General features: G+C 42.6%; 1 protein-coding gene across 1 annotated transcript in view; it reads left to right on the top strand.

Annotated features, from left to right (window-relative positions):
* The first annotated feature begins 293 nt into the window (after positions 1-293).
* The window catches only part of foxo6b (forkhead box O6 b), a 45008-nt gene continuing 32190 nt past the window's right edge, over positions 294-13111 (top strand). Inside the window, exon 1 of the mRNA XM_010738370.3 lies at positions 294-1704. Coding sequence (XP_010736672.3) covers positions 1207-1704 — 498 coding nt within the window. The 5' untranslated portion in view covers positions 294-1206. The remainder of the gene's footprint in view (positions 1705-13111) is intronic.

Below are 13111 nucleotides of genomic sequence, written 5' to 3'. Positions count from 1 at the left end.
GTTGAACTGAAGGTAGTTGTCACTGAAAGAAAATCTTATATAACATCATAAGTATGTGATTGAATTTGTCTGTATATTGTGTACATAAAGCACTGCCTTTCCAAATTGTATTGTTGGGAATATCACCCCCACCTCACACACACACACACACACACACACACACACACACACACACACACACACACACACACACACACACACACACACTCCTCCTCCTCTGGAAACCTGTTCTGGAGGGAGTGACTTGATCCAGGCGGCGTCCAATTATATGGAAGCAGCACTTATTCCACTTTATTCCAGGCTACAGTTAAGTGGCTTGAAGCCTTCAGAGACACACGGGCTTGTAGTATAAAGGCAGAGCAATAGGCAGAGACACTGTACCCATGTGACATGTGAACGGAAAGCTAAAAGACAAAGGTAGAAATATCTACTATAGCAAGCGTCTGGCGGCGTGCAGAGGAGACACAGAGGATGCTCCAAATCAAATCCATGAGGGCTTTTTTTTTTCTTCTTCTTCTTCGTCTGGAAATTCACGGCTTCATATAAATGATTCATGAGAGCCTGTTTCTATTTCTAAGGGAGTAAATTGCGCTCGCAGTGAGTTTCAGCTGAAGCCGGTCACACACAAACCAATCTGCAGAAAGATCGGTAGTAAAAAAAAAAAAAAAGAAGCTGGAATCAGAGCTTGGAGAAAATGATATAAAAGTCATTTAATTTGGAGGAGTTTGATAAGCGTTTCCTTTTCTTAAAAAAAAAGAAAAAAAAAAACCTGCACTGGACCTCATCTGTCAGAAGGATCAACTGTTGCTGCAGCCGGAGCGAGCACACAGAGACATTCTCCAAGTGTGCCTCGCTTTCATAATGGATGTTTGACCGTCACTTGGTCCTGCATGCAGCCTCACAGCCGGTGTTGTGCAATTAACATGGAAGAGAGACTGATACTGTTGTTGATGCCTCGGATACACCTTCATCTGTCCTGATGTGATGCCACATTGTTGCACTGAGGAGAATGATAATATTCCACATCGCTGCCGGCGTTTTCATACTGGTTGATCATCTCTGTGTGTGAAACAATATTGATTCTTTTTTTTCTTTGTACAAAGGGCCAGTTTGGGCATTTTAACTCACTGGCAGACGTCAAAATTGACAGGCTTTTTGTTATAGTGACCTTGCCCGGTTTTGACATCTATTCAACGGGAGATCATCATGCTGATGATGATGAAGAACAGCGGCATGGATGCGCATCAGGTTGATATCGATTCGGAATTTGAGCCTCACAGTCGGTCGCGGTCGTGCACCTGGCCGCTGCCGTGTCCGGAGGATTTCCCCGGGGGAGAAGAGGCGAGCCGAGGTCTAGCCCTGGCATCGGTCAAAGTGGAGCAGTACAACGTGCCCGCATGCCGGGCCGAGAGAAAAGGCGGCGCACCGGCGGAGATCAAACATCCAGCCGGCGCCCCAGCCCCGGTCGTGGCCGCTCCTGCCTGCATGTCCGGGGCTGCGCTCGACGTGGCCGGCCAGCTGCGCAAAGCCAAGTCCTCCCGGCGGAACGCGTGGGGAAACCTGTCTTATGCAGACCTCATTACCCGTGCCATCGAGAGCGCCCCGGAGAAGAGACTCACTCTGTCCCAGATTTATGACTGGATGGTTCGCTTTGTTCCTTATTTCAAGGATAAAGGCGACAGCAACAGTTCAGCCGGATGGAAGGTAGGCCACATGAAAGAATTTTTTGACACCACATGGTGAAGGTTTTAGTGGAGAAGCTGCACTATATTTAGTTTTAGTCTGTGTCTGCAGCATAACTCCTTTTCTGCATATTTGAAAGCCACATAATTGACCCCTGGTCCCGGCAATTTATGTCAGTGGCGTGTCCCTATGTCACTCCACACTACAGTGTGTGGAAAGGGGCGGTGAGCATGGTTGGATAAGGGTTCACTGGGTTCATCGTATTTAGGGATTGCAGCCTCTGCACATAGGAGTAGCCACACGGAGCCAAACTCCCCCTCTCTTCACGGTTCCCTTTGGATAGGCAACTATTACGCGCTGTGACGCATTGGTAAAGCCTCTTGTTCCAAGCCTATATTACTCTGTGTTGTCGGGTCACACGGGGGACAAAGTGTACCTCCGGTCCGATGTGGAGCGTCACCCTTGCCGCCGGTTGGGTGTTCGGGATAAACCGTTTGGAGCCACCCCGCCCCCTGCTATCCAGTGCGCGCACGTTGAATTACGCACAGGCTGTGCGAAAGCATGGCACAAGGCGAGGGGTTTAAAAGGACAACAACAAGAGATGATGACATGGGGTGTCACAGCAAACAGATGTAACTACAGATTATCCCTTAAATTCAAATTAATATGAGGTTAATCTAATAGATTGGTTGCTGTAATCTACTTAACTTTACCACCCATTCTGTGTGAGGATTAATGGTCTTTTGTCTCCAAGCCCTGTACTGTAGCTTCTCCTCATACTATCCTTTATGTTTGACAAAGTTTTGCTCCTGCATGCCACTTCTTTGAATATCAGTTCCTATTTTCACTTCAGCTACACACTCTGTCCCTATGTCTGGAAAAATATGGCACCCTGGCATTAAATTCTACATTAAATACACCAGTTAAGACTGTGTAAACTCAGCCTGAATAAATCACGTGTAAACACATGTAAATAACATTTGAGTCTTTTCTTTTTTTTTTGTAAAAGAGAAGAAAACATCTGATTTGCTCTGTCTCCACTTGTGTTTTATGGTCTTTTGTCTGTAGTGGGAGTTTCATCAAAGGGCTACAGTACAAGGGTCAACACAGCAGTTAATGGGAATTTCTACAATGCCAGATACACACTGTTAACTCTAACAGAACAGAGGAGTAGCCTTGATAACTCCCTTCTTGTTAAATCTGACAGCAGGCTATAACCGCTAAGCACTTGAAAAAAGAGACATACAGCAACATGACAATCTTAAAGATGTCAGGGAAACATGTTTAAAGGGTCCTGCAGCACTGACATAACATTTAAGAACTCATAGACGTATTACAGACAGAAAACTGAAGCAGCAGAGGCTGAGATATCCCGATTTTAAATCCATATTATGGGGCGAGCTCCAAAAAAACTACATCCTACAATTCCCATAATGCAACACAAGACCCTTTCTGCTCACTTCTTTCAAACCCAACAACTCCAGTTTCCCTAAAAATGTTCGACTCCCGAGCCCAGGCTGAGACAACCCCGATGACATCACTGTGACATCATCAGGGTTGTCTTGTTTTTTAAACTTCAAAGCTTCATCAGGAGCCACTGAAGACATTATATGGTTGCCTTCCCTGGCTAAGTAGCACTTCTCGTGACAAGTAAACTGAACGCCAAAATGCTTTTACTGCTTTTGAAGTCTGCCTTCCTGTGTTTTTGTGTTTTCGGATTCAGCCGTGGACAAAGAGGAAGAACACAAGTTGCAGTGGGATTAACAGACATTTCACACCATCTGTGTTTTTGACATTGAGTTGATCTGAAATCCTCTATCTGCTTCTCCTGTCATGTTATCGTATCCTTACAGCAGTTTTTGATACGCGCCATTGTCTCCCATCTTTTTGTCCCTTCTCTCTCACACACACACTCACTCACTCACAGGCTTTTCCAATGTTTTCCCCTGCTCCGACATCTCATTTGGCTCCACACCAGCCTCCAATTGAGCAGTATTAAGACGCAGATTAATCTCAATAAAATCACCATTTGATTTAGGTCTGAGCGGAGCGCCAACAACCTCTGTCCAATCTTTATGCTATGGGGGTTTTTAAAATTGGATTTGAAGCAGGCCTTAATTCCCGGGGCCTTGTTTGTGCTGCCCAGGGATGCCCAGCTTGATACTTGCTCCCCGTTCCAGCTTTGCGTGGATGCTTTGATTGGCTGGTTCTGGCAAGGGATCTGATTGGTGGAGAGAGGCTCCAAGTTGAGACGGAAAAACAACTTGATTCAATCATAATAACACTCCTCAACAACACAAAGGGAGAGAGAGAGACACACACACACACACACACATGCACGCACATGTTGGACTGTAACAGTTGGCAGCGATTTTAATGAGATTTGAAACGCGGAGGTACAAAATCGCTCACAAACACACACACACACACACACACAAACTGGCTTACAATACGTATACACACTCATTCCTGTATGTTTCTGCTTATGATTGAACAGTACTTGGGGAGGGGTGGCGGGTGGGTGGATGGGGATCTATATGGATGGATGGATGGTTGGATGGGGTGAGTGGGAGGGAAATAAGATCCAGTCAGAGTCTTGCTATTAAAAGCAGTCTTTAAGAGCTGTTGTGTAATCCTGTCTGAGAGCTGCTGCTCAAATCAGCCGCTGGGCTCTTTGTCTTCATCTGGGCCGGCAGCTTCTCCTGCCTCTTAATACCACACACACACACACACATACATACATACAAATACTGTACTCACACACTGCTGAGGTGTCACTCACTTGTTTACGTGTCAAACACTAAAGGCTGCAGTGGCGTATCGGATTTTTTTCACACGTTTACACACTTCTTGTGTCCAGCAGTAGTGTATGGATTTCTTTGATTGTGGTCACACATACACACACACAGTGTTGCTTAAGAATCTGGCAGCATGGTGACCATGATGACTACGTATGGATTTCTCTGACTGTGGTTCGGTAATTGCGGTCAAGTGTCTGGGCCGTGTTTGTTGTTGCATCTGAGGTAGGAGGCTGTGTTTGGTCATATGAAGGGAGTTCAGTTCTGTAGGTGGTCGTGGTGGTGGTGATGCGGGGGTCTGCACACACACACACACACATGCTGTTATGTTCATTTCACAAGTGGCTCTGCGTGGGAATGGATGTGCTGAGCTGTGGTCTGTCTGCAGGCTGTACTGCACACAGTTTTCAGCGCCGTACAGGCAGGTAGGAGCTCAGTGACTACCTGAAGGCCTTCAGAAAGCAGCATGTTAAAGGCACGTCGTGGGTGTATGACTGTTGTAATCAGACTGTGATATAATGAGCATGCGGCAAACAAGCGGCAATACACATGAGGATCAATTAGAATTTCAGAAATCATTCCTGTCTCCAACTTAGCACCCTGTTTTCGCTTGAACACGCCCCCCTTCACGAATAAAATGTGCAATGAAGTGACTGTACATTCATTTACCAACTCAACAAAGTGGATTTAGTGTTGAGTTACTCTCTAGCTGATAAGAATTTGCTCTATTTTACATCCAGCACTCGAGAGACGGCTGCAAACATTTATGAGCATTACTCTGAGTATCTAAATTTGAATTAGAGAAGTGATTTTTGTCAGCCTGTGTAAATTGCTTCTTCAGGGAAGTGTTTGGATCAGTTTGAAGCTCCATATCCACACAGACTTATGTCAAAATTATACATAATCCTTGAACACCAGTAGAGTATATAGCAGAGTTCTGCTACCTGACCCAAACCCTCTGGGTCCTGACAAAGTATTAGGTTTTAGGTCGGGTTTTGTGGGAATTCTCTCTCTCCGCGCTCTGACTGTGGTAATCGTCTGCATCCATGTGTGTCATGTGTTGCATGTCGATTCAAAATGCCCAGCTGGGAAGACGGAAAGAAACAAATAACCTGTCTGATATCACTCCCTGTTCATTTATTCACTGCTCCCCATGTAATAGATACTCAATAGTTAACTGCATAGTGAGCAGTAAATTCAGATTTTTGACACTTATGAATCATGATCAGTTTGCATCCCCGTTGACAGCTGTGGCGTGGCATGACTGTAATTTTTGCATCTTTAAAATGCAACATTGGGACTGTAGGCAAAGATAGCATCCGTGCCATGGAGACTAGAGGTTGTTTTTTTTGAGGGTGTAATATAGAGCAGAAATTTCATACGTCAACATTCAGTTAAAATGGTGGAGTGCAAATATAGTGCACTGTATAGAAAATGGGTGGATGAAATATCATATGCGTTTCATTAGGCTGGTCAGTAACATTAATGGATGGAATAAGGGAGAAATATAGCTCCGGGTCAGATCTCTTTTAGATCTGTGCTGAACTCATAGCTCCCATACACTGTCAACACTTACGTATGGCTCACTTATTTATTTTTCTGTTTTTGTCTGTGCTCTTCTCACTTTTTTAAAGTGGGATGGGCTTGGTTGGAAAACGATGTTGTCAAAAATATCTAAAGATTTTTTCCCCCCGAAACTTTTTTCTTAGATTGCTGCTGATTTAATCATCAATATTTTATGTTATGTATAAAAAATATCTAAGATTTGAAGCCACTTTTTTTTTTTCTGGGGCTTTAAGGCCCAGCAGGTAAACCTCCAATAACACACCCGGGATTCTATAGGCAATGTACCAAAACGTAACTGGAGATTATTTTTTGACATTTTTTTTTCACGCAAACCTGTGAAAAGAAGGTGTAATAAATGTAATAAAATATTTTGGGGGTGTGAAAATCTATTTAAGAAAGTAAACATGCAGGGAATCACTGTTTATTACTGAATTCAAAGGATATGTCATTCCTAAAAATAGACAGACTGACTTTAGGTTGGTTATCTTCTTTCATATCTCTGATTACTGAGAGCAAAAGTGGATCTTTACCTCTAATATGCTTCTAATCTGCTTGTAATGCATCACAACGCACTCCGCGTTAAGTATTAACCGCCCACGCTGATGGCCATCACCTTGTTCTTGTTCTGCTGAGATTCCACTTGCAGGAGATAGAGACGGGGCGAATGAGGTGCAGAGCTCGGGAGTGAGAGAGAGAGAGAGAGAGAGAGAAATAGAAAAAGAGAGGAGGCAAGGAGACATTTTGAAGAACAAGGTATTATTTGTCCTGCCAATAAAACCTTTTTTGAATTGAATTCAGAATTGAGTGGGAGAGGGAGAGAGGCGGAAAAGAGAAAAGATAGAGCGAGTGTGAGAGTGGTGGCGGTGGCCCCTGCTGCCGAGCACATTGATAGCAGCCTTAATGCCTGTGATGCTCCAGCGCCAGCCGAGACAGAGGGGAATTGGTTGGAGATGGTAGAACAGGCTTAGAGGGTTCCCTGTGCCAGCCGGCCTGGCGCTGGCTCAACAGAAAGCCCTGTGCACTGCTACACAGTTATTGTTATTATCACAAAGGCCCAGCAGAAGGAGAGGCAGCTCTCGAGTTGGCGGGCTTGGCGCTGGGTTAACCGGGGGCGGGGAATGGGAAGAGGAATTTGGAAGGCGAAGGGGGTTGGTTGTTGAATCTGAGACTATGGTAAAACTCATCTGATCAGTCCTGTGAATGGAGAGAAAAAACAGTTGGGAGGGTCGTTGAGGGCTTGAATGGAAAAGAGGACATGCGGAGACGGACAGATTTTGATCCGAGAGGATCAGTTGCCTTGTCGGTTTGATGTTGAGCTACAAAAGGCATTAGAATAGAGCAGATATCACTTCAATCTGGAAAAGGGCTGGGATGTAAACAAGGGATGCACCGGCAGTGGAGGCGGGGTGTTCACTGCTTAAATGACTCATAGTGGTTGGAATAGAACATAATATTCTCGCCCTCAGCCCTCACACTTCAATCAGTTGGAATAAATCAGCTGGAATAAAATGTTGAGAAACACTCTACAGACGGAAATTCCAGAGAGAGAAAACCGAGTCCAGACACACAACAGTCAGTCAGGCAGGCGGATCTTGGGAATCGTGCCTGGTGGTGTGTCGTAAAATGTCGGCCCAGCACACATTCTCTCCGTGTTGTCTACCAGACCTCAGGGCTTCAAAATGTTCTGGTGTCTGGCTCGGACGATGAGCAGAGCGCTATTCAAAAAACACTCAGTCCTCTGTCCTCGCTGACAGACTGTGACTCAGGAACAGGTCAGCTCGTAATGTCGTTACGCTGTTAACACGGCCTTAAATACCCACATCAGGTGCTTGAGATTTCCATTTCTATTTTATACAAAACCATTTGCAAATGCTCTCCAATTTACATCAATAATTTTGAAAGCTGCACTGTTGTATGATAGAAATGTGACTATATATAGGCAGCAATTGGTTTCAATTAGTTTCTATATGACATGAAAACCTATTTGCTGAAACCAACTTGAGTTATGTAATCTATTAATTATAATTTACTTTCACAGTCACATGAATTTCCTATTTTTAGCTCCCTAACAACATTTTTGATGTATTTTTCCTACATTTCCAGCAACCATTGATCCCCATTCATTTTTATACACTAAGAAAATCAATCAATCAATCAATCAATCAATCAATCAATCAATCAATCAATCAATCAATCAATCAATCAACCACATTTTCTTTACATCATAAATCATGCTGTTATATTGCTGTCTGCTCTAGGCAGCGTTTGTTTCCCATTAACTTCCATATGGTAGGAAAGTCAATTAGCAGACTCTTGAAACTTGTTATGTAATCCATCGCAATGATCTTCAAGTCAAGCATTCATTTTACAAAGTTACAAAGTTACATTCATGTTGTGGGGCAAGGCAGTCCAGATGTTTCCAATCAATCTATGTTCACATTGTATAATATAGTCTAAGGCTGTCACTTTTTCTAAAACTTAAATTTGAGCAAACAATAATTAAGAAATTTGATCAAACTCAATAAATGTAGCCTAATTCTGACCTATATAATAATGTTGAATAAAAAGTATTGCTGTAATGCAGACGTGAAGCTGAATAATTATGCAACATAAGCAAGTTTTAAACATCTAATAAGTGATTTTGTTTCTGATTGGATATAAATGGAAAACAATGGCTGCCTGGAGCAGTAGACAACATTCATTAAAATTTCTAAAACACGACAGCTTGGTTTGTAAAATCACTATTCATGATGTAAAGGACATGTGATTGATTGCCATACCATTTGGAAATAAATAGAAATCAATGGCTGCCTGGAGCAGTAGACAACATTCATTCAAATTTCTAAAAAACAACGGCATAATTTGTAAAATCAGTAGTTGGGATGTAAAGTTCATGTGATTGATTAGTTGGCATGCAGTTGTGAACATTAATAGAAATCAATGGCCTAGTTGTGATTTCAAGTTCAAGTACATGTGACTGATTAATTTCCATACTATTTGAAAATAAATAGAAATCAATGGCTGCCTGGAACAATAGACAAACATTCATCTAAATTTCTAAAACACAACAGCATGGTTCGCAAAAGCAGTAGTTGTAAAGTAAAGTTCATGTTGGAGTACTCTTATGAAAATGAATAGAAATCAATGGCTTCCCTGAGTGAAGTCAGCATTCATCCAACATTTCTAAATCACAACAGTGTGGTTTGCAAAATGGCTTCTTGTAAAGTAGCAGTACTGTAGCAGTATAGCGGCTTTGTACTTTGAGGTAACCTTGAAAGTTATACATCACACAAGGAGCTACTTTTGAAATACAGTCTTCTTAACAATCCCAATCCATCATTTCACTGCAGCACCAAACTGGTTATAATCCCACCGGAATCAGAGAAAAATGTTATAATGTAATCATGCATCTGAAATTGCACCAAATTTTAATGTGATTAATGACACAGTTGCTTCATAAAGTATTCAACCGCCAAACTTTCTGCATATTGTACTCATTACACTATGCACCAATTTTAATAAATCATCATGCACTCACAGTGTGTTTATTTATAATGGGCTTTTGATGCCTTATAATGCCTTATGAGCACCACTTCAAGTAATGTGTTGCCCTGATTTTTACTGCAAATGGGATTAGTTTTTGAGTTCCTGCACACGCTAAAATGGGTTTGATAGAGGTTTGTATGGATCTGAAGATTCTGTGTGTGTATATCTGTGTGTATGTGCATCTGCTGTTGTTGTTGTATGGCTGGGCCTGATGGGAGTCCAGGTCCGCGGGGTACAGCTCTAGTTAATAATTCAGATGAGGCTCATTATCAAGGCAGCGCAGATCTCTCTCTGATTCCACCTTAATTGCAGGCAGGATGTGCCTCTCAGACACTCTCAAAGTCACTCTCCCTTCTGTCTGCAGCTGCAAATGACTACCACACACACACACACACACACACACACACACACACAGATATCCACTAGTTCCAGACCTCACCTCTCCGCAGCAGATCCCTTCGCTGAGATCAGGACAGCATCTCTGAGTGAGCAGGTGAATGGACATTTGGAGATGAGTAGATAAATCCCACTCCGAGCTTATGGCTATCACAGAATATCGACTCCAAGGCCAGGCATGTGCTCCTATTATGAGTCACTTACATTTTTAATCAGATCTTCATGAGGGCTTTCTCCTGTTGGAGGGCTCTGCAAACTAAGATGGATGGGAAGTAATCAGTCGGAGGACAGCAGCCCTGTGATTAATGCTGCTGGAGAGTGAACCTCTCACCGCCTTGCTGAATGACCTGGATCGTGGCTTCTCAACCCCAAATTTTCTGTCGAGCTGAAGTGAGGAGGGCGTGTAAAAACAGAGAGAGCTGCTGCTGCAGCTGCTGCTGCTGCTTGACAAGCGGTATCAGACTTATATTTCATTTAAATAACGGCCTAATGTGTCACAGTGAAGTTACTATTCAGAGATTTCCCACAGGTGATTGTACAATCAGACAATCAGGATTCAATTCAGCCCCATAGAACAAATCTACATTACCTTTGCTTGAGGGAATGGGACAATCGTCCTCCACAGATTGACTATGAACTAACCTGACACAAGTCACCAGTGTCTAAAGATCCTTCTTAAGGATTTGTTCATACTGAGATATCATTTCTGTGAATAACAAATGTTCCATGTATCCATCCTGCTGCAGAACATCACCTTTCGCCGCTTGTGTTTTCAGAGACATTAGTAACAATTAGCTATTAGCCTGCAATTTTCAAGACAAAGTCATGTTTGGAAATGCAAAAATTGATCCATTCATGAGGGATTTATTAGACTTAATGTAAAAAATACAGCTCACACAGTGTGTGGGCATCTCTGACTTAGCCTAAATGAAGTGAAGGAAGTCAATGGCCCTGCAACTCAGTGAGTTGAAGGAAGACACCGAGATGGCAGGACTGAAAAATGTACCGTCATGCACTCATTATCCAGGAACCACTTGAGCTAAAGTATTTCTTTTCAAGTGGTACGGAAGAGAACTTGTTGCATTTGCAGATTTTCAGGGGCCCGGGGCGTGGGTATTGAGATCATATTGTCTAAATAAAAGCTGGACCACAACAAAATTCTCAAGTGGCCTGTCATACAATCATGTACAAACATGTCTGCCTTTCTGTAAGCAGGGAGGAAACACTTAACACTTGAATTATCTACGATTTTAGACTTGCTAACCAGCTCTGTGAGAATATACTGTAACACAACAGGGCTTTGAACTATGACAATGCTGATATAATGTTCATCCTCTTACTTACTAATCTTCGATAAACACAAAGAACAGCTGAGGTTTATGGAAATTACACTTGTTTTTAATGTATTTTGTAACTACATCAACATTTTTACCACTTGCAGGTAGGTCAATGAACAATATTTCCATATTATGTTAATAGAAAACGTAAATTGGTTGGCTTCATGTTGCGTATATGAACAGCATTTCTAGGTGATAGGGCTGAGATGATGCAGTGTTGAGACCTGCAATCTTCTTTTTACTCTTGGGTGATATTATTATAAATTAAACTTGCTTTCTAGCAGAACTAGGCTAATAAATGATCTCAAATGCGCAAATACTCACTAACAACAGGCTAGAACAAAAAAAATGTAAATAAGTGGTTCAGGATAAGAATACAAAAGCTGCCACAAGTGATTATTTGGGTCGACTAATCACGATTATTTTTTCGATTAGTCGACTAATCGGATCATACATAAATTGACTGTCCCAGAGAGGGGCGGGTGGGTGGTCACTGTAAACCTCGCGGACGAAGCCGTGAGCCACCTTTGCCTCCGAGTCTTTCCATGCCTGGGCAGACTGCGAGCAGTGTAATTTCCATAAACCTCAGCGTTTTTTGTGTTTATCGAAGATTAGTAAGTAAGAGGATGAACATTATATCAGCATTGTCATAGTTCAAAGCCCTGTTGTGTTACAGTATATTCTCACAGAGCTGGTTAGCAAGTCTAAAATCGTAGATAATTCAAGTGTTAAGTGTTTCCTCCCTTTTCACAGAAAGGCAGACATGTTTGTACATGACTTGTATGACGCCCACTTGAGAATTTGTTGTGGTCCAGTCTTTATTTAGACAATGATCTCAATACCCACGCCCCGGGCCCCTGAAAATCTGCAAAGCAACAAGTTCTCTTCCGTACCACTGAAAAGAAATACTTTAGCTCAAGTGGTTCCTGGATAATGAGTGCATGACTGTACATTTTCAGTCCTGCCATCTCGGTGCCTTCCTCAACTGACTGAGTTGCAGGGCCATTGACTTCCTTCACTATTTTAGGCTAAGTCAGAGATCCCCACACACTGGTGTGAGCTGTATTTTTTACATTTAGTCTAATAAATCCCCATGAATGGATCGATTTTTGCATTTCCAAACTTGTCTCGAAAATTGCAGGCTAATAGCTAATTGTTACTAATGTCTCTGAAAACACAAGTGGCGAAAGGTGATGTTCTGCAGCAGGATGGATACATGGGAGCATTTGTTTATTCAGAGAATGATATCTCAGTATGAACAAATCCTTAAGAAGGATCTTTAATACTGGTGACTTGTGTCAGGTTTAGTTCATAGTCAATCTGTGGAGGACGATTGTCCCATTCCCTCAAGCAAGGTAATGTAGATTTGTTCTATGGGGCTGAATTGAATCCTGATTGTCTGATTGTACAATCACCTGTGGGAAATTCTGAATAGTAACTTCACTGTGACACATAGTGCCGTATTTAAATGAAAATAAGTCTGTTTACCGCTTGTCAAGCAGCAGCAGCAGCAGCAGCAGCAGCTCTCTCTGTTTTTTACACGCCCTCCTCACTTCAGCTCGACAGAAAATTTGGGGTTGAGAAGCCACGATCCAGGTCATTCAGCAAGGCGGTGAGAGGTTCACTCTCCAGCAGCATTAATCACAGGGCTGCTGTCCTCCGACTGATTACTTCCCATCCATCTTAGTTTGCAGAGCCCTCCAACAGGAGAAAGCCCTCATGAAGATCTGATTAAAAATGTAAGTGACTCATAATAGGAGCACATGCCTGGCCTTGGAGTCGATA

This window comes from Larimichthys crocea, chromosome XIII (assembly GCF_000972845.2).
Source record: "Larimichthys crocea isolate SSNF chromosome XIII, L_crocea_2.0, whole genome shotgun sequence".
NCBI lineage: Eukaryota > Metazoa > Chordata > Actinopteri > Sciaenidae > Larimichthys > Larimichthys crocea.
Note: the sequence above shows the minus strand (reverse complement) of the source record. Positions and strands in the feature narration are given on the sequence as shown.